The 21,979-nt window shown below is 47.7% G+C and overlaps 1 protein-coding gene across 2 annotated transcripts; it reads left to right on the plus strand.

Moving 5' to 3' along the window:
* The first annotated feature begins 1,946 nt into the window (after window positions 1-1,946).
* On the plus strand, window positions 1,947-21,097 carry REEP2 (receptor accessory protein 2). Of its 2 annotated transcripts, none has more exons than XM_065409491.1 (8): window positions 1,947-1,978; window positions 2,952-3,024; window positions 9,429-9,505; window positions 9,968-10,088; window positions 10,690-10,803; window positions 11,318-11,462; window positions 12,869-12,993; window positions 21,023-21,097. In XM_065409491.1, the coding sequence occupies exons 1-8, from the start codon at window positions 1,947-1,949 to the stop codon at window positions 21,095-21,097; spliced, it is 762 nt and encodes a 253-aa protein (XP_065265563.1). The 2 variants fall into 2 exon arrangements, with proteins under 2 accessions (XP_065265563.1, XP_065265564.1); XM_065409492.1 differs by having other exon boundaries at window positions 11,324-11,462.
* The last annotated feature ends 882 nt before the right edge of the window (window positions 21,098-21,979 follow it).

The raw sequence follows: 21,979 nt of genomic DNA on the forward strand, positions 1-21,979 counted from the left end.
TACGGGGGGTGCTCTGTGATGACACAAAGGTATGGTATTGGGGGTGCACTATGTGGCGGCACAGAGGGGGAGTATGAGAGTGCGCTGTGTGGCAGTATGGGGAGGGGATATGGGGGGAGTGTCGCTGTGTGGCAGTGCGTAGGGGAGTACCGGGGGTGCTGTATGGCAGCGTGGGGGGGGGGTGTACGTGGTGCGGAGGAGTACTAGAGAGGGTGCTGTGTTGCAGTACAGAGGAGGGGTACAGGGGCTGCTGTGTGGTGGTGCGGCGGGGGTACGCGGTGTGGAAGGGTAGTAGGGGGGCGCTGTGTGGTGGTGTGGAAGGGTAGCGGGGGGAGGATACGGAGATGGATGCTGTGTAGCAGCTCGGAGGGGTACGGGGGAGGGTCGCCGTGTGGTGGCACGGAGGAGTACATGGGGCATGGAGGGGGAGGAAGAGGGGGGTGCTGTGGGAGGGGGGCACAGAGGGGTACCGGGAGGTGCGGAGAGGGTTACGGGGCTTGTTGTGTGGCGGCGCGGAGTGGTACCGGGGGCTCGCTGTGTGGTGGCGCAGAGGGGTACCGGGGGAGCGCTCTGGCAGCACAGAGGTGGGTTACGGGGAGTGCGGTGTAGCGGCGTGGGGGGGGTATACAGGGCAGAGGGATACTGGGGGATACTATATGGCAGCGTGGAGGGGTACGGGGCGGTTGGTGTGGTGATGCGGAGGGATAGTGTGGGGTACTGTGTGGTAGCAGGGGGAGGGTACTCTGTGATGACACAAGAGGTATGGTACTGGAAGTACTGGGGGTGCGCTCTGTGGTGGCACAGAGGGGGAGTATGGGGATGCGCTGTGTGGCGGCGGAGAGGGGATATGGGTGGGGGGTGTCGCTGTGTGGCGGTGCGTAGGGGAGTACCGGGGATGCTGTGTGGTGGCGCAGAGGGAGGGTATGGGGGTGCTCTGTGGTGGCTTAGAGGGGTATTGGGGAGGGTCGCTGTATGGTGGCATGGAGGAGTACGGGGAGGTGCTGTATGGAGGCATGGCGGGGTACCGGGGGAGCGCGCTGGTGGTGCAGAGGGGGGATTTGGGGGGTGCTATGTGGCGGCGTGGAGGGGGGGTATGCGGGGCAGAAGAATACTGGGGGATGCTGTATGGCAGCACGGAGGGGTACCGGGGGGATGGCTGTGTGGCGACGCAGAGGGTACGGTGGTGGGGGGACGCTGCGTGGTGGCGCGGAGGAACGGTACAGGGGGGTGGTGCTGTATGGCAGCGTGGAGGGGTACCGGGGGGGTCGCTGTGTGGCGGAGCGGAGGGGGGGTACATGGGGCGGAGGGACTAGGGTGACCAGATGTCCCAATTTTATAGGGACAGTCCTGATTTTGGGGTCTTTTTCTTATATAGGCTCCTATTACCCCCTGTCTCCTGTCCAGATTTTTCACATTTTTCACCGGGGGTGTGCGTGCTGTGTGGCGGTGCGGAGGGGTACCGGGGGAGCGCTCTGGTGGCGCGGAGGGAGGATACGGGGGGTGCTGTGTGGTGGCGCGGAGGGGGGTACGCGGCGCGGAGGGGTACCGGGAGGATCGCTGTGTGGCGGCGCGGAGGGGTACCGGGGGAGCGCTCTGGTGGCGCGGAGGGAGGATACGGGGAGTGCTGTGTGGTGGCGCGGAGGGGTACCGGGAGGATCGCTGTGTGGCGATGCGGAGGGGTGCGGAGGGGTACGGGGGGGGGAACGCTGCGTGGTGGGCGGGTAGGTGGGACATACTGCGCCGCACAGGATTCGCACTGAGGAGACGTTGCTCTTGGGATGCTCTGGCCCCAGTTTCCCTCCGACGCGGCGAGGCCTACCCTTTAAGAGCCTGGGGTGGGGCCATACTTGCTGCAGGAACCTGCCCTTTAAGGATCGTCCGAGGCTGCCCCGAGCCGGCTGCCGCGGACCCGCTGCTCTCGGACCTCGAGCCGGCCCGGCTCCGCCATGGTTTCGTGGATCATCTCCCGGCTCGTGGTGTGAGTGCGGGGGTGGCTCTGCAGCATCCCGGCCCCCTGCAGTCTGCGGAGCCGCGGGTCGCACACTGGGGCCGGGAGACCGGCCGGCGCTGCCCGGCGCCCCTCAGAGCCAGCGGCTCGGGGGACCTGTAAGAATTGCGGAGCGAGCCGCAGCCTGTGGCGGCGCGCTGCGAGGCCGGGGTGTGTGGGGTGGGGAGGCTCCGTAGGCTTAGTGCTAGCGCCTCTTTCCATGAGAGCGCCAAGCCCTCGCCACACGCACAGCGACACCGCCCCCCAGCCGCTCTGCAGCCCGGAGCCCACCTTGCCGGGCATCCGCCGGCATTAGCTGCATCTGGCAGGGGGCACTGGCGGCTATTCGGGAACAGCGGGCGGGGGGGGGGGGGATTTGAGACGGGGTCCCTGTCAGCACCCCCTTCTTCTCGTAGGAACGAGACACATAACTCAGCCCACCCGCGAGAGTCATCCTGAAAATGGATGAGCGCTGTGAGCTTTATAGGTCAAAGCTAACCCATTAAACCTGGCTTCTTGGTTGTCAGCAGTGCTAGCTGGAGCACTTGGGCACTGTGTCCATTGCATGAAATGCAGCAAAATTATTTACTAATGTACATTTCTGAATAGTCTTGAGGTGAATCACCTTGTAATGTGCATTTCATAGTGCTGTAATCCCCACCATCCCCAGCTGCGAGAGGCATGGAGAGACACAGTGGTAGGAAATTCAGGGAGCTGAAGCTTTTAGATATAAAAGGAGAGTTTGGTGCCAGTGGAACTGCCCTAGGTGAAAGCCTGCAGTGGCTTCAGGCAGGCTGTGAGCACTCCAATAACTGAATCTTAATCCTGAAGTCAAAGGATGGGTTTAGGGAGGAGGGGTGTTTGTGTTAAGCAAAATTAAGATGAGGTGTTGGGATCCAGGAGGGGAGGAACATCAAGTGGATAAGAATGCTGAATATTTCTCATGGGCTCTGTTTTATTCCAGGCTAATATTTGGCACTTTATACCCTGCATATTCCTCTTACAAGGCCGTGAAGACGAAAAATGTAAAAGAATATGTAAGTGTGAGTCGCCGTGTTGTGTTCCCACTGGCAACCCCCGCCCCTCACCGGCAAACCTGACTCTCATCCTGTTTTCAAGAATACCATACCACCCAAGATCCTCCCCCTCCTGAGACCAGCTTTTTTTCCCTTCTCTGTATGGGACAAAACATATCTCCTATCATTTGAGTGTGTGTGGTAAGCTAGAGGCCAGCCCCACAAGGCTAGGTGCGGATGGAGTGTATTCAGACTCTGCCTTGCTAAGTTCAGACACTGACTTCCTCTGACTTTGCTGCTCTGCATCTCCGTTTGCCCATCTGTAAAATGAGAATACCAGCCTCTCAAGCCTGTGAAGGTTAGCTGATGTTGACCATAATGCTTTACCAGATATTTCCAACAGAATTCTGCTCACACAATTGGGGCCAGATTTTCAAAGGAGCTCAGCTCCATTTAAGCACCAGAATAAAGGGACAGGTTTTCAGAAGAGCTCAGCATATTGGGTGTTGAGCTCTTTAGGCATTTTGGCTATAAGTGTTACACGGGAGCAGCTGGCTACTGAGCAATCTTGAAAATCTGGTCTTATGTTTAGGTACCCATAAGGAAGCAGAGCTCTCCTGAAAATCAGGCTGAAGTCAGACAGGATACTGGGCTAGATGGACCTTTGGTCTGACCCAGTATGGCCGTTCTTGTGTTCTTATGCTCTGCAGGTGCTCATTATTGATAGTATTAATGGATCCTTTAAGAAGGTGTGGTAGTTCAGATTTGCTTATTGGGAGGAAGGGGTGGAGGATATTAGTCTATTCTAATAAGGTCCGACAGCAAAACCCTGGCAGAAGGGACCAGATTGAGATGGCAAGCAGTGCTTTATCAAAACAATACTTCTCTGACGGCACCATTTAAGTTTCCATTTAAAACTCCTTACGTTTCTGGTCCTGAAGGAAACGTGTGCCCCCATACATGGATGTCACACTGATTCTCCGCAGACAGACAGACATCTTGGAACAATATCTTTTTAAGAAGGGTGAGCAGCTCCAGAGTTGATCATTTAGTTGTCCAGATAATTTTATTAAAAATATTCAGGTTCTCAAATTACGAGGGGCCCTTTTGTCCAGGTTGTAGGCTAATATGTTACCCCTGCCTATTGACAGATTTGGAACAAAAGGAGATGATGTCATGGAAACAGGCTGATTTGGCTGGAGGTTTCAAATCCTAAATCTAGTTTGGCAGGAGAGACAGTGAAAGAGTGAAAATATGGTATAATCTGAAAGTATTTCAAAATCCAAACAGATGAGATACTTTTCCCTCCCCTCTTCATTGGAATATGGCTCTCTAGCCCGTTCCTTCTGCCTCCTTTTGTTACTCTTCAGTCTTCCTTAGTTTTCCTTTTGTACGTTGGATGGTTTATTCTGCCTTGTTTCTTCTCTTGAATGATAAGAGACTTCTGTCAGGCTGGATTTTCTCCAGCTTCCTTTTAGGGCTTATTTCTCTTTAGTCTCCCCACCCTTGTGGCTTCTGCCCATGGTGTCGCAGTGGTTTGGGAAGTGGACTTTCCAGCAGCAAGCAATGAGTCTCCTGATTGGAGGCACGGTGCTCCTCTGAGCATTTCAGAACACCACCTCAGTGGGAGAGGTGATATCTGGCTGGTATTTGGGTGGAGTCTAGTCCCCCTTTACTCTTCTTTGCCTGCTTCACTGCTGCCTCTAAGAGGAGCAACAACACTGGTGAGTGGGATACTGGTGTGGTGGAGTTGATGTCTGTGGTATGACTTGTGGTTCTCCTACTTGCAGAACTGCAGAGCCAGGAATGGTATCAACAGTGAGGGCTCCATGACCTAGTTCTGCAGTGTCTCCTTCTGTTTCTTCAGCCTTCTAAAGTTATATGGAGCTTTGCCTGTTGAATGCAGCCCACATCAGTAGTGACTCGGTAGTGATGTCAGTTTGAGGGAGAAATGGGTTGTGGTGGAACAATGCAGAATTAAATGGCACACATTAAATGAATTAAACATTTTACATTTGTGCATTTGATTTTTTCCTTCCTAAGTATAGTACTTTGTACTTGTGGTTAGATGTTTGGCTGCATGTGTGTGGTTTTTTTCTTGTGTGCTGTCCCAGCTTTGCGCAGACAGGTGGCATAACAGACCTTGAGTGAACATCCCAATGACCACAGGATTCGTTCAGGAGCGAAGGCACCAGGTCAGGTTTATTGTTGACAAAGCACAGTAATAGCACCTGGCAGATTTACGAGGATACTAAGACATGTATGCCCAGGACAATAGACGCAGTTTAGTGAATGACAGGACTTTTCATTCCCCCCTTGGCTGGACAAAGATACTTCCTTTGAGATACATTTTTATACCTGGATTCAAACAAGTTAGTACTGCCTCTGACATAGTTCGTTTCCCCTGACGTGGCTAGTTATTACCCATTACCTTGTACATGTTGTTTTGATTAAAACATTTTTATTACGTACTGTTATCCTGACCTCATTTTTTAGGAGAGGTCAGTGTGTTCCTGTTATTCTTGGGGAATGTTTTTGTACCATTCATGACATTGGGATGTTCTGGTACCACTTGAAATCGGGATGTGTTTGCGTGAGTACTCTGTGCTTAGCACTTTTTAGGAATGTGTATTTCTGCGATATCAGTCCTGTTCTTGCCAGATTTTGTGAGCAAGTCCTGCCTTATACCAGGCCTCTGATACAAGGGCTTATGTTTCAAGTTCTCTTCCTTCTACCTTTCCCTGCTTTTTATGGGGAGGAAAAGCATAATGCATGAACTGAAGATGACCCAGTGGGCTAAACACTGTTATGTGGCAACCAACTGATTTGGCTCATAACTGTTTTCAGCTTTGTGAAACTGGGCCTTTTTACAGCATCAGGTATTACTGGTTTGGACTTTAGTCTGTTGGCACATAACAAATGTGGTCAAGTCATGAGTACTTGTACCTAAGCTACCACTAATTTTTTGTTCTGTTATCAGTTCTTCTCTATATATCAAGATGTCTCGTATAGAATTCCCTCATGTTGGATGCAACACTTCGAGTTAAGAAATTGTCATTTATAATATTTAGAAATTCCAAGGACATCCTAATACTGCCAGCATGAGACCTATTATTCTATAAAAGTATGTTAAAAGAATGTGTTATTGGAAAGTCAAGCACTTGAAAGTTAGGAAATATTATTGTTGCCCTATCAATCTGAATAATTGGCATTTTCTAACTTTTAAATGTTTGATTATGCAACCTTAATGTTTATAGTATAGGGTTTTGGCTTATAATTTTTACAGTGCCTGAAAGATTGGTGCTCTAAAGAACACAATTATATTTATTCTTTTCAATTAGCAGTCTGCCAATTATTTAAAACTACAAAAACAAAATGAAAAACTAGTAGTCCTTGCCTTGAAAAGCTCAGTCTAAACAATAGACAACACTGGCAGAGAAAAGGAGAAGAATTTTTATCTATGCTCATTTGACCTTCTTTTTTTTTTTTTTTTTTAATTTCCTGCCTTACATGGCCAATTTACCTTACTTGTCCTACTGTCACCCACTTGACCAATGCTTTTTCTTCTTGTTTGTAGCAAACTCAGCTTGTCCCTTTTCCCCTGTTTTTGCAGACCACGATCCCTAGCTTCCTTCCTGGCTTTTTCTCCCACCAAGCAATTGCCTTCGGCCTCTACAGCACTGAACGGTCCAAGCAGTTAACAGATGGTTGACTCTGTTAACATCAGTGCAACCCCTAGTTGTGTGAAGTCATCTATTCTGGTGTGGCCCAACAATTTCTGTCTTTTGGGGGGGTAATGATCGGGATGAAGCAGCCCAGTTTCTTTAAAGGAAAACTGTGTGTCTTTGATGTAGAATTTTGAGTCAACAGAATAATGGGTAAAGGAGAATCAGTCACTATAATTTAATTTGAGCTTTCAGAATGGCTTTGATAAAGCCTCTTGCAAGGGGCTATCAGAAAATAAGAGTAGGAATACGTAAGAATGGCCATAGTGGGTCAGACCAAAGGTCCATCTAGCCCAGTATCCTATCTTTTAAACAGTGACCAATGCCTAGGGTTGCTAACTTTCTAATTGCAGAAAACCAAACACCCTTACCCTGCCCCACCCTTTCTCCGAGGCGCCGCCCACTCCATCCCCCCTCCCTCCGTTGCTCACTCTCCTTCATCCTTGCTGACTTGCTCATTTTCACCAAGCTGGGGCAGGGGGTTGGGGTGCAGGAGGGGGTGAGGACTCTGGCTGGGGGTGTGGGCTCTGGGGTGGGGCTATGGATGAGGGGTTTGGGGTGCAGGAGTGGGCTCAGGGTTTGGGTTTGGGGTGTGGGAGGGGGTTGGAGCCAGGGGATTGGGGTGCGGGAGGAGGTGTGGGCTCTAGGTGGTGCTGACCTCAGACAGCTCCCGGGAATCGGCAACATGTCCCTCCAACTCCTAGGTGGAGGCACGGCCAGGGGGCTCCACATGCTGCCTCTGCCTGCAGGCGCTGCCCTCACTGCTCCCATTGGCTGTGGTTTCGACCAATGAGAGCTGCGGAGCCGGCACTCGGGGCGGCACCTGCGGGCGAGGGCAGCGCATGGAGCCTCCTTGGCTACTCCTCTGCCTAGGAGCTGGACATGCTGGCTGCTTCCTGGGAGCCACGTGGAGCAAGGTAGGAGCCTGTGTGCCCCGCTGCACCGCCAACTGGAGTTTTAACGGCCTGGTCAGTGGTTCTGACTGGAGCCGCCAGAGTCCTTTTTTGACCGGGTGCTCTGGTCAAAAACCGGACACCTGGCAACCCTACCAATGCCAAGTGCTTCAGAGGGAATGAACAGAAGAGGTAATCATCAAGTGATCCATCCCCTGTCACCCATTCCCAACTTCTGGCTAATAGAGGCTAGGGACATCAAATAAATGGCCAATTTGCAATATGACAAAAAGAGAAGTGGGACAGCATAAAGTTCTATATTGAGACCAATAGTATTCAGTATATTGTGGATGTGTCTGTCGGCTGTGGCTCCATAGCTAAGGCTGAGTTGAAGTTTGCAGGAATTCACTCTCTTATGTATAAGGATATGCTGTATTTTTCTCCAAAATTACAGCACTTACTTGTTGAGCATAGGATGAATTTTCTAAGACTTTACAAGTAAATCCATTAATTAGTTTGAAATAAAATTAAATTAAGGTGGTTCTTTAAGAAATTTAGCATCCTATATCAGATCTTATTTTTTTCTCCCAAATTATCTTAATGACACTCTTCAAACTTCTTCATCAGAGAGGAAAATGTAAACTTCAGCGCATAACCTTCTTCTAGATAATTCCACACACACTTCCCCTATTTCACAATGGCTACCATCTGCCTTTATTCTCAATGGCATTGAGACTACAAGTTGCCTTTAGCAAAGATGGCCACTGCCTCCATTTATGTTCTGCTTGCAGTGCTTCTCTCTACCTCCTAACAATACAGGAGGGCTACCATCTTCCCTGAGGGCATCTTGACTTTTCTCTTATTGGAAACAATGGGAGTTAGTGATAATTTTGAAAAAGGGCAACACTTCATGCGTTTCCTCTGAAGGAGAAAACTTTATTCTTCAGTCTCTAATAGATATTCTTTCAGTTATGAATAATAGCAAAAAGTGATCATTAATGTCTTTAAATATGTCTTTTCAAAAATTACCCAGTGCACCAATTCAAAAGGGAGGGGAAAATTTGTTGGCTCCAGAGTGTCAAAAAAACAATCAGGACCCACAGGGAAATATGTCCCTAAAAGTTTAAAAATAAATAAATAAACTTCACCAGAAATATCACATGGTAACAGTTTCTATGGGTTTCTTGTTCAATGCTTACTTATAAAACTTTTAATTAAAAGGAAAATTCCCAAACAAACTACGTCAAAGATGGAATTAAGGTTTAGAGTACATATCGGTAATTTAGAATAAAAGTAGCAACATGCCTGTAGTACTGTATATATCTCCAAGCATGACAAATCCAGGAAATTCAGGGTCAAAGTTAAAATTAGAAGGAAATCCAAACATGTTGTGATTTATGGCAAAAAGAAAAATCTAATGTTCAGTCAAAAAGTCTTGATCTAGTTTGGGACTATAAACATTAAAATGCTGTAATCATTTGGTATTTTATGGTGTCACTACATAATAGAATTAAGGTTGTTTGGGCGTTCCTAGCTATGTATTTGCATATCTTAATTTGTTTGGATTTTTTTTTAAAGGTTAACCTTAGCTGACATTTTCCTGTGTTCATAATTTCATGTTTTATGGATAATTATGACATCCAATTAATGTGTTCTATCCTAAATTACTGATACATACCCTCATCCTTAGGATAAAATTAACATCTTGAGGTGACAAGTCATTTGACAAGGAAGAAATCCCAGTTTTTGGGTTGTAACCTAGTGTTTGTGTTTTTTGGTTTATAATGGAATAGCTGTCCTTTTACAGGTGAAGTGGATGATGTATTGGATTGTGTTTGCCTTCTTCACCACAGCAGAAACACTCACAGATATTGTTCTTTCCTGGTGAGTATCCAGGCTGTTCATTCCATATGGGGAAGGGAGGGAAAGCTCTCAGACGCTCTTCTAGGATCAGCTGCTGTGGGATACAGGAGGAAGGGTCCTCTCCACTCAAGGACTTTTTTTGTAGCCATTGTGGCTGGAAGCTGCGACTTAGCCTCTTTGCCTTTTGTAGACATAAATGCCTGGTGGGCTTCAGAGCCTGAGCTGCAGCCTGAGCCGCAACTACAAACGCTGTCTACACAGCTACAAACCCAAGTCTATGGAGACATACCCAGAGAGGCCTCAAGGAAGTGTGTCCCAGAGGTTCAGGAAGGACTCTGTTACATTGCTGGCCTTGTCATGATGATTCTGTTCCATTTCTGAATCTTCTCTTTACTAATCCGATCTGTGCTCCACTTTGGACTATCTGCCTATCTGTATCTGTCTCTAACCTGCTCTTGATTCCAGCTTCTCCGTCTCTCTCAGGTTTCCGTTCTATTTCGAGTTGAAAATCGCATTTGTGATCTGGCTGCTCTCTCCTTACACCAAGGGCTCCAGCGTCCTCTACAGGAAGTTTGTGCACCCAACGCTCTCCAATAAAGAGAAGGTACTTTTTTATTGCCATGGCTATTGACCTGCCCTGGAAGTTGGGTGACTTTTGACCCATTTAGACCATAATAAAGATCCTGATGCATCAAGTCATATTTGTGCTGCCTACAGAGGATGTAGGATGTGTTACTTCTCTAAAGCAAGGTGGACAAAGTGCACCCTATGGAGTATTGCAATATGACCTGTAGTAGCTGTAACTTTTAGTATAGATGTGTGGCTTGCAGATGTGATGGGTTCCCACATGGACTGCTCCAGCAGTTAGACTGTTTGAATCAAGGTGGAAGCCATGCATTCTAGAACCTGTCGCCTCTACAGGCTGCAACTTCATATTATTGGTAGGCACAGCTATCCTCTGCTCCATCTTCTGTAAATTAGGTATAGTTCACTGCTTTTTGACAAGTTGCAAATGCAACCCTCCACTGGGTGCAAGCCTGCTGTAAATGGGAGAGGGATGGCGGTGACAGAAGTAATGCCTAGTAGCTGGTGCCATTAGTCTTGGAGAAAGGTGCCTGATGAGCTTTTGGTTTTTAATGGGGAGGATCTCTGTCCATGTTTGTAACCAGGAATCTAAATGTTGGGTTTCCCCACTTCTTTCCTAGGAGATTGATGAGTATATTACCCAGGCCCGTGACAAGAGCTATGAAACCATGATGCGAGTCGGCAAGAAAGGTTTAAACTTGGCTGCCAATGCAGCAGTTACTGCAGCTGCAAAGGTAACACAACTGTGTGCTGCATCCACTTCTTTAGCCTCTGAGACACCAGTCTGCCCCCAGCAGGATAACTTCCATAGGATTGGAAGGGACCTCCTTGGTCATCAAGTGCATTGTCCAGCTATCGTAGGCAACCATGTCATATAATCCCATTCATACATTTATCAAATTCTGTTTTAAAACTATTTCAGTTCCTGTTGCTGTGTCCCTCCAGCTGATTCCCTGTTGGTTTGGAGGGAAGCTGGTGGGTGCTGCTGACCTCACTCTCCTCCTGCCTTCCTCCAGTTTGCATTATTCTTCACACAGCACTTCAGCTTGGGGCGGGGCTGAGGGGGAGATTTCCCTGGATCAGTCTTCTTTCCTGTTGGCTTCTAGAGCATGCATGTCTCTTCCTCTTGAGTCTCTTTGTGAGGAATGGGACATTTTCCCTCTCCTTCCAATTTGTCTCTGTGAAGAATCCCAGATGACAGAAGCCATGTATGAGATATCCATGGCACTAACTATGATGTCCTGTTAGGGTCAGGGAGTTTTGTCTGAGAAGCTGAGGAGTTTCAGCATGCAGGATTTGACTCTGATCCGGGATGAAGATACTGTGCATCTACGGAGCCCCAAGCCACAGCTGCGCACCTCCACTAGTGGCCTTGAAACCATTGAGGATTCAGGTATATAATAATCCTGGTAGGCCATTCTATGAGGCCCTGAACAACAGGGGTAAGGGGAGGGTATCGAGGCTTCAAGATAGTGGTAGGTGCTGCCAAAGCTTTGGATTTTGTTTTGAATGCTGTATGTAATACAGGAGTATGAGTTGCCTGTTACTTGGGGGAAAGAGATTTTTGGAGTGAGTTCCCTTCCAGATGAATCTGCTGTCATCCCTGGATTTTTTTTATTTTTCAAATTTAATTTTAAATAGATTTATTTTAAAATATGACAGCCTACATTAATATAGTAAGTTTAGACATTAAAGTCATTTAAATTCATGAAAAAATGTTCATACAATACATGTCCACTACCATAATTTTTAAAGAATGCCACATCACTGAACTGGTGGAAGTTGCTGGCTATGCCCCTGGAACCATACTTTTTTTTTTTTTTAAGTGCTAAACTAGCTTTTTCAGTAGTAGCTTCTTCTGGAGGTACGAAGAGAATTCTCTTCATTTCGGTTTGTTCAATGAGTGCAGTTCAATATCTAGTTCCTTAAAGGTTAAAAAAACAATGGGAAAGTACAAAAGCAGGAAAGTTTGTTTTCCTTTTCCAATCCAAGAGTAAAAACTGGGTGTTAGAGTATGAGCTCTACTAATTCTAAAATCTTGAAGGACACGGTGAACAGAAACAATAGATCAATTCACAAATTACAGATAAATACCTTCCTTCTTTGCTTAATCAGTTTCAAATGCAAAACATCTGATAAACTTTTTTCTTGTGTATCCAGCACATTTAAGGTAGCTTTCTTAAATGTGATTTGTGTCAAGTTCTATTAAAAATGCACAAAAACGTCAAGTAAAATTCAATCCTCTAGTAAATAAGAAGTGTATCATTCACTATTTTCTAACATAGAAGAATGTAAAAATGAAGTCTGAAAAAATGTTTTAAACTGTAGCAGCTTGAAGTAAATGTGTATAGCTATAGAATATCCTCCTGTTAGCAAAAGTACCAATTTTAGTGTACCGTTGTGTTTTAATGGTTACTAGTCAATGAGACTCAACCCCTCTTTAGGAAAATAACTAAAAGGTAAAAATGCAAAATGAGTAAAATTGATTATTTAAATCAAGATTTCCTGCTTGCTCATTTAAATCATGATGAAAAACAGTGATTTAAATTGTTTGATGCAAATCAATCCACCCTGGTTAGGGGGCATGAGTCTTCTACAGTTTCCCCGTCCTTCCCAGATTATGGGCATGTTTGCATACTCTTGGGTGTATCCCTCAGGCCCTGAGTAAGAGCTATTGACATCTCTCTCCCCTCCTGACAGCCCTGATTGGGAGCCCCTTTTGGATGGACTTGGTACTGAAAAGTATAAAAGGTGTTTTTGTTTTCTTCTCGTCCTTAGCTGCTTCCTGTTACTCCTCAGGAGAAGAGGCCAGTGTGTCTCAAAGGTCAAATGGGGCCCAGTCTGATTCTAGAACAGAACCTTCAGATGAGGATGCAGGAGACAAAACACCGAAACGCACCCAGAGCCTCAAAGCTCCTAAGAAAGTGACAAAAGCTGAGGTGAGCTGGTGTCTGAATGACTTCTTGGGCTGGAGCTGGTTTGTATAGTTGAAATTATAGTAAAGAACAGAATTATCAGATGCATAGATCACGATATGTTGAGGAAGAGTCAACTTGTCTTTTGTAAAGGGAAATCATGCCTCACCAGTCTATTAGAATTCTTTGAGGGAGTCAACAAGCATGTGAACAAGAGTGATACAGTAGTGTACTTGGACTTTCAGGATGTCTTTAACAAGGTCCCACGCCGAAGGCTTTGAAGCAAAGTAAGTGATCATGAAGTAAGAGGGAAGGTCCTCTCATGGATCAGTAACTGGTTAAAAGATAGGAAACAAAGGGTAGAAATAAAAGGTCAGTTTTCACAGTGAAGAGAGGTAGATAGCAGGGTCCCCTAGGGATCCGTACAACGTATTAATAAATGAAGGGGTAAACAGAGTAAAGTGGCAAAGTTTGCAGATGATACAAAATTACTCAAGATAGTTAAATCCAAAGCTGACTGTGAAGAGTTACAAAGGGACCTCGCTAAACTGAGTGACTGGGCAAAAAAATCGCAGATGAAATTCAGTGTTGGTAAGTGAAAAGTAATGCCTATTGCAAAACATAATCCCAGCTATACATAAAAAACTATGGGGTCTAAATTAGCTGTTGCCACTCAAGAAAGAGATCTTGGAGTCGTCATAGATAGTTCTCTGCAAACATCTGCTCAGTGTGCAGCAGCAGTCAAAAAAAGCCAACATAGGGGGACAGAGAATAAAACAGAAAATATCATAAAGCCACTATATACATTCATGGTATGCCCACACTTGAATGCTGCATGCTGCTGTTGTTGCCCCATCTCAAAAAGCTATAGTAGAATTGGAAAAAAATACAGAGAAGAGAAACAAAAATAATTAGGAGTATGGAACAGCTTCCATATGAGGGAGAGATTAAGAAGAATGGAACTGGTCAGCTTAGAAAAGAGACGACTAAGGGGGGGTATATGATAGAAGTCTATAAAATCATGAATGGTGTGGAGAAAGTGAATAGGGAAGTGTTATTAATTCCTTCACATAATACAAGAACCAAGAGTCACCCAATGAAATTAATAGGCAGCAGGTTTAAAACAAACATAAGTACTTCTTCACACAATGCACAGTCAACCTGTGGAACTTATTGTCAGGGGATGTTGTGAAGGCCAAAACTATAAATGGGTTCAAAAAAGTAGTAGATACATTCATGGAGGATAAGTCCATCAGAGGCTCTTAGCCTAGATGATGAGGGTTGCGAAACAATGAGACTCCCACTTCCCTGAGACAGTTCGTGTCAGGAAACTTTTACTGATAGATACAGCCTGTGTCTTGAGTCTTAGAAATGCCCTAGATATATAACTTGATCCTGTTACTCCCCTTTTGGCCTTTTTTCAGATAGGAGTGGATGGTTATTATGCCTTCCTTCCTTCCTTCAATCACATCTCTAAGCCTATCCACACACTAGAATGGGTGCATTTATGCCCAGTATAGTTTCCATTCTAACCCCCTCTTTTCAGATGCTCATAACTCTGAAACTTTTGTTTTTTGAGCTGAAACTTTCCAGGGTTGGGCTTTTGCTGAAGGTCTCCCCAACATCATAATTTGGATTACAAATGATAGATACGTTGTTTCTTCCTATTATAAAGGAGGGAGCCATTTTTTGCTCAGCCTAACTCAAGCTGCTAAACTTTGAAACATTTAGTGATGGATTGATAGTTTGAATTGCACCATCTGTAGTAACATGGCATTAACATTTAAACATTTAGACTGGGTATGCTGCACACTTGGGTGTCTAGTTACCTGCTAGGCAAAATGCCTGGTCTGATGAGATGCTTGAAACCTGCCTGGATTTCTGATCTTAGAAGCTCCTCTGGCTTGATCCTCCTGCTCTCTTCCCTAAAAGGCCCTGTGGCCTAGAACAGTGAGCATAAACTGCTGCGAAGCAGGAGGGCCAGATTCTATTGCAATTCTCCTATTAATGGGTGTTAAAGGTGATCTATAAAGTGCAGGAGGTGTGTGGGGGGGGAAGGAAATAGGGACTGTGTCCTTTTCTGCTGCTGCTTGACAGATACAGAAGGTAAGGTGCTTTTCAGGAAGACTTGTTTCTTCCGCTTGGTCTTTCTTCAGAACTTTCAAGTCCAATTTCTGTTCTTTTGTTGTGGGAATTCTTAGACACTTTTTCAGAAACATGCTTTGGGCAACTTCTCAGCTCTGTCAATGGTGTCAAGTCTTCACAACTCACTGAATCCACTCCCCTCCCTAAGGATCTGGAATAAGATAAGCAATTGAAGCAGAGTGTACAAACTAGTCCAAGACATTAATGGCTCTCTTTCTGGAAGAGCAGGATTGTGGGTACTATTTAGAACCAGAAAAGTTGGAATAGAGACTGATTGATTTGAAACCTAGGGTATGTCTACACTACGAAATTAGGTCGAATTTATAGAAGCCGGTTTTATAGAAATCGGTTGTATACAGCCGATTGTGTGTGTCCCCACATAAAATGCTCTAAGTGCTCTAGTCGGCGGACCGCGTCCACAGTACCGAGGCTAGCGTTAACTTCCGGAGCATTGCACTATGGGTAGCTATCCCACAGTTCCCGCAGTCTCCGCCGCCCATTGGAATTCTGGGTTGAGATCCCAATGCCCGAATGATGCAAAACAGTGTCGCGGGGGGTTCTGGGTACATGTCGTCAGGCCCCTCCCCCTCCGTCAGAGCAACGGCAGACAATAGATTTGCGCCTTTTTACCTGGGTTACCTGTGCAGACAACATGCCACGGCAAGCATGGAGCCCGCTCAGCTCAGCTCACCGTCACCATATGTCATCTGGGTGCCGGCAGACGTGGGACTGCATTGCTACACAGCAGCAGCAGCTAACTGCCTTTTGGCGGTAGACGGTGCAGCATGACTAGTAGCCTTCATCGGCGATCTGGGTGCTGGCAGCCATAGGGCTGCATTGCACCAGCCCTTGCCTTTTGCCTTTTGGCAGTAGATGGTTTATTACGACTGGTAACCGTCGTCATCGTACTGCAGTGGCTGTCAATCATGGGCACCTGGGCAGACATGCTCAGTCCTATCGAACTGTCTTGACAATGATGGCTATCAATCGTAGTATGCTATTTTCTGGCAAGCGCCCAGTATTTTCTGCTAAGCACCCAGAAGAGGCCGAGGGCGATCTGGGGGCTGGCAGACGTGGGGCTGGCAGACGTGGGGCTACATTGCTACACAGCAGCAGCCCCTTGCCTTTTGGCAGTAGATAGTATATTACGACTGGTATCCATCGTCGTCATACTGCAGTGGCTATCAGTCTTAGCACACTAACTGCCAAGCGCCCAGTATTTTCTGCCAAGCACCCAGAAGATGCCGAGGGCTATCAGTCATGCTGCACCGTCGTCTTAAGATGTAAAAAATAGATTTGTTCTGTATTCGTTAGCTTCCCCCTCCCGCCGTGAAATCAACGGCCTGCTAAACCCAGGGTTTTGAGTTCAATCTTTGGGGGGGGGCCATTCTGTGTGACAGTTGTTTGTGTTTCTCCCTGATGCACAGCCACCTTTGTTGATTTTAATTCCCTGTACCTGTACGCCATGTCGTCACTCGCCCCTCCCTCCCTCCCTCCTTCCCCTGGTCCGTCAGATACTAGTTTCGCGCCTTTTTTCAGACCAGGCGCCATAGCTAGCACTGGGATCATGGAGCCCGCTCAGATCACCGCGGCAATTATGAGCACTATGAACACCACACGCATTGTCCTGGAGTATATGCAGAGCCAGGATATGCCAAAGCAAAACCAGGACCAGCCGAGGAGGCAATTGCAGCGCGGCGACGAGAGTGATGAGGAAATTGACATGGACATAGACCTCTCACAAGGCACAGGCCCCAGCAATGTGGAAATCATGGTGTTCCTGGGGCAGGTTCATGCCGTGGAACGCCGATTCTGGGCCCGGGAAACAAGCACAGACTGGTGGGACCGCATCGTGCTGCAGGTGTGGGACGATTCCCAGTGGCTGCGGAACTTTCGCATGCGTAAGGGCACTTTCATGGAACTTTGTGACTTGCTTTCCCCTGCCCTGAAGCGTCAGTATACCAGGATGAGAGCAGCCCTCACAGTTGAGAAGCGAGTGGCGATAGCCCTGTGGAAGCTTGCAACGCCAGACAGCTACCGGTCAGTCGGGAATCAATTTGGAGTGGGCAAATCTACTGTGGGGGCTGCTGTGATCCAAGTTGCCAGGGCAATGAAAGACCTGGTGATATCAAGGGTAGTGACTCTGGGAAATGTGCAGGCCATAGTGGATGGCTTTGCTGCAATGGGATTCCCAAACTGTGGTGGGGCGATAGACGGAACCCATATCCCTATCTTGGCACCGGAGCACCAAGCCACCGAGTACATAAACCGCAAGGGGTACTTTTCAATGCTGCTGCAAGCCCTGGTGGATCACAAGGGACGTTTCACCAACATCAACGTGGGATGGCCGGGAAAGGTACATGATGCTCGCGTCTTCAGGCACTCTGCTCTGTTTCGAAAGCTGGAGGAAGGGACTTTCTTCCCGGACCAAAAAATAACCGTTGGGGATGTTGAAATGCCTATCGTGATCCTTGGGGACCCAGCCTACCCCTTAATGCCATGGCTCATGAAGCCGTACACAGGCAGCCTGGACAGGAGTCAGGACCTGTTCAACTACAGGCTGAGCAAGTGCCGAATGGTGGTGGAATGTGCATTTGGACGTTTAAAAGCGCGCTGGCGCAGCTTACTGACTCGCTCAGACCTTAGCGAAAAGAATATCCCCATTGTTATTGCTGCTTGCTGTGCGCTCCACAATATCTGTGAGAGTAAGGGGGAGACATTTATGGTGGGGTGGGAGGTTGAGGCAAATCGCCTGGCCGCTGATTACGCGCAGCCAGACACCAGGGCGGTTAGAGGAGCACAGCAGGGCGCGGTGCGCATCAGAGAAGCTTTGAAAACGAGTTTTGTGACTGGCCAGGCTACGGTGTGAAACTTCTGTTTTGTTTCTCCTTGATGAACCCTCCGCCCCCCCCCCCCCCCCCCCCGGTTCACTCTACTTCCCTGTAAGCCAACCACCGCACCCTCCCCTCCCCCCTTCGAGCACCGCTTGCAGAGGCAATAAAGTCATTGTTACTTCACATTCATGCATTCTTTATTAATTCAACACACAACTAGGAGGATAATTGCCAAGGTAGCCCGGGATGGGTGGGGGAGGAGGGAAGGAAAAGGACACACTGCAGTTTAAAACTTGAACTCTTATTGAAGGCCAGCCTTCTGATGCTAGGGCAATCATCTGGGGTGGAGTGACTGGGTGGCCGGAGGCCCCCCCACCGTGTTCTTGGGCGTCTGGGTGAGGAGGCTATGGAACTTGGGGAGGAGGGCTGTTGGTTACACAGGGGCTGTAGCGGCGGTCTCTGCTCCTGCTGCCTTTCCTGCAGCTCAACCATATGCTGGAGCATATCAGTTTGATGCTCCAGCAGCCGGAGCATCGACTCTTGCCTTCTGCAAGCTGACGCCACCTATCATCTTCAGCCCGCAACTTGCTCTGTTCATCCCGTGATTCAGCACGCCACCTCTCCTCTCGTTCATATTGTGCTTTTCTGTAATCAGTCATTGACTGCCTCCACGCATTCTGCTGTGCTCTGTCAGCGTGGGAGGACATCTGGAGCTCTGTGAACATGTCATCCCGCGTCCTCCTTTTTCTCTTTCAAATCTTCACTAGCCTCTGTGAAGGAGAAACATTTGCAGCTGGTGGAGGAGAAGGGAGAGGTGGTTAAAAAAGACACATTTTAGAGAACAATGGGTACACTCTTTCACGTTAAATTTTGCTGTTCACATTACACAGCACATGTGCTTTCGTTACAAGGTCGCATTTTTCCTCTTATATTGAGGGCCTGCCGGTTTGGTGTGAGAGATCACTCACGCAGTGCTAGGCCACAGATTTCGGCTTGCAGGCAGCCATGGTAAGACACAGTCTTTTGGCTTTTTTAACCTTCTTAACATGTGGGAATGGTTTCAAACAGTAGCGCTCTCATTTCCCATACCAAGCACCCGTTGGGTTGGCCATTTGAAATGGGTTTGCAACGTAAAAGGAGGGGCTGCGGTTTCAGGGTTAACATGCAGCACAAACCCAACTAACTCCCCTCCCCCCCACACCCAATTCTCTGGGATGATCACTTCACCCCTCCCCCCCACCACGTGGCTAACAGCGGGGAATATTTCTGTTCAGCAGAGCAGGAACGGGCACCTCTGAATATCCCCTTAATAAAATCGCCCCATTTCAACCAGGTGACCGTGAATGATATCACTCTCCTGAGGATAACAAAGAGCGATAAGGAATGGATGTTGTCTGCATGCCAGCAAACACCGGGACCATACGCTGCCATGCTTTGTTATGCAATGATTCCAGACTACGTGCTACTGGCCTGGCGTGGTAAAATGTCCTAACATGGTGGACGGGATAAGGCAGCCCTCCCCAGAAACCTTTTGCAAAGGCTTTGGGAGTACATCCAGGAGAGTTTTCTGGAGATGTCCCTGGAGGATTTCCGCTCCATCCCCATACACGTTAACAGACTTTTCCAGTAGCTGTACTGGCCGCGATTGCCAGGGCAAATTAATCATTAAACACGCTTGCTTTTAAACCATGTGTAATATTTACAAAGGTATACTCACCAGAGGTCCCCTGTGTGCCCTCAGGGGATGGGAGCACGCCTTGGGTGAGTTTGGGGGTTACTGGTTCCAGGTCGAGGGTGATAAACATATCCTGGCTGTTGGGGAAACCGGTTTCTCCGCTTCCTTGCTGCTGTGAGCTATCTACATTATCTCCATCCTCATCTTCCTCGTACCCCGAACCCGCTTCCCTGTGTGTTTCTCCAGTGAGGGAGTCATAGCACACGGTTGGGGTAGTGGTGGCTGCACCCCCTAGAATGGCATGCAGCTCCGCATAGAAGCAGCATGTTTGTGGCTCTGCCCCGGACCTTCCGTTTGCTTCTCTGGCTTTGTGGTAGGCTTGCCGTAGCTCCTTAATTTTCACGCGGCACTGCTGTGCGTCCCTGTTATGGCCTCTGTCCTTCATGGCCTTGGAGACCTTTTCTAATATTTTGCCATTTCGTTTACTGCTTTGGAGTTCAGCTAGCACTGATTCATCTCCCCATTTGGCGAGCAGATCCCGTACCTCCCGTTCTGTCCTTGATGGAGCTCTTTTGCGATCCTGGGACTCCATCACGGTTACCTGTGCTGATGAGCTCTGCGTGGTCACCTGTGCTCTCCACGCTGAGCAAACAGGAAATGAAATTCAAACGTTCGCGGGGCTTTTCCTGTCTACCTGGCCAGTGCATCTGAGTTGAGAGTGCTGTCCAGAGCGGTCACAATGAAGCACTGTGGGATAGCTCCCGGAGGCCAATAACGTCGAATTCCGTCCACACTACCCCAATTCCGACCCCCTAAGGCCGATTTTATCGCTAATCCCCTCGTCGGAGGTGGAGTAAAGAAACCGGTTTAAAGGGCCCTTTAAGTCGAAAGAAAGGGCTTCGTCGTGTGAACGTGTCCAGGCTTAATTCGAATTAACGCTGCTAAAGTCGACCTAGACACGTAGTGTAGACCAGGCCCTAGTCTCTTTTCTTCTCTCCCCCCCCCTCCCCCCCCCCCCGCTGACCAAGCCACTCATACTCTCAAGGCCCCTTGCTGGTTCTTGGTTTTTTCCTATTAAAATTTCCTATGGTTTAAAATGTTTTTCATTCCCTGTTGCTGTGTGAAAGACCCTCTGAAACAACAGAAAATTTAATGACTATACAGTGACACTGACAAAAAAAAGTTAAAAAATATCAAGCAGAAGTCAGATTTTTGAGCAGACTGTGTCCCTTCAGCCATGTTTAAGGGGTCAGCATATTGGATTAAATAGACTCCTTGTTCTGCCAACCCTCCTTGCTGTGTTGTGTTGATCTATGCTCCCCCTCCTTTCTGCTCTGTACTTGTGCCCTACATGAACTGATAGTTTCTCTGTTTTCTTTTGCAGCCTCCACTAAAGAGTGTGAAAGCTCGCCCCAAGAAGAAAGCTGCAGGCTCCATTGCTGCTGGGGAGTCAGCCTAAGGACACCCCCACCCATCTGTCCCAGGATTTGCCTGTCACTTTGAAGGGACACTTTCCAAAGGAAGGGAGCTGAGATACATGTACATAACAGCTACTTCTTTGTAGAGCTTATTCCAAGGCGAGGGCGTGGTAGGGATTCAGCATGTGGCGTGGAGGATGCACATCCTCAGAAATTATTTAGTCTTCATCTCTCTGTTGGAGGGAATGCTGATCTATCTGTACATAGCCTGTTGCTTTGGGATCCCCTCTCTGCATAACCCTAATAGGGGAAACTCTGCTGGAAGAACTGATGATTATTATTCTTAACATATGTACAATGTGCCTCAGGTGGCACATGACCAGGATTCATCACCAAATTTGGTCCGCTGGTTAATTAGGGTTAAAGCCATCCCTTGTGCAGAGGCTGGAAAAATATTCAGGATGGGGCCACTGAAGTTCCATTTGGGGTGGAGAGCTCCCGAAAATGTCTTACATCAGCCTGGGTATCCTCCTGTAGCTACTATGGGGAATTATTAGTAGGAAGTGCCTGTAGCAAAGTGGCTGGTACCAGTTCCTTTGTAATTCAAGCCCATTCTCGTAGGGAAGGGGACTGAAGCAATATGTGGCTGATGCTTTCCAGTTTCATTCATGATTGACTTGTAGGAGGAGTGGAATTGTGTCAGGGTTCCAGCATATGCTGCAGATGGACTCTCAGGAAGTGAGGCTGAACAACTTTCTTTGCTTTTCAGGGAGAAGGAAGAGCAGGGAGGGAGCTGAGACTCCACAGTGGCTAGGAGGACATGAGTGAGTGTGTGTGTGTGCACATGCTGGAGTATATACAAGTGTGTCTGCTGGGGAACTGACTACTTGGCAGTCCTGGAGTTTGTGGTCCTGTCTCCAGAA

Source organism: Emys orbicularis, chromosome 8 (genome assembly GCF_028017835.1).
Source record: "Emys orbicularis isolate rEmyOrb1 chromosome 8, rEmyOrb1.hap1, whole genome shotgun sequence".
Classification (NCBI taxonomy): Eukaryota; Metazoa; Chordata; order Testudines; family Emydidae; genus Emys; species Emys orbicularis.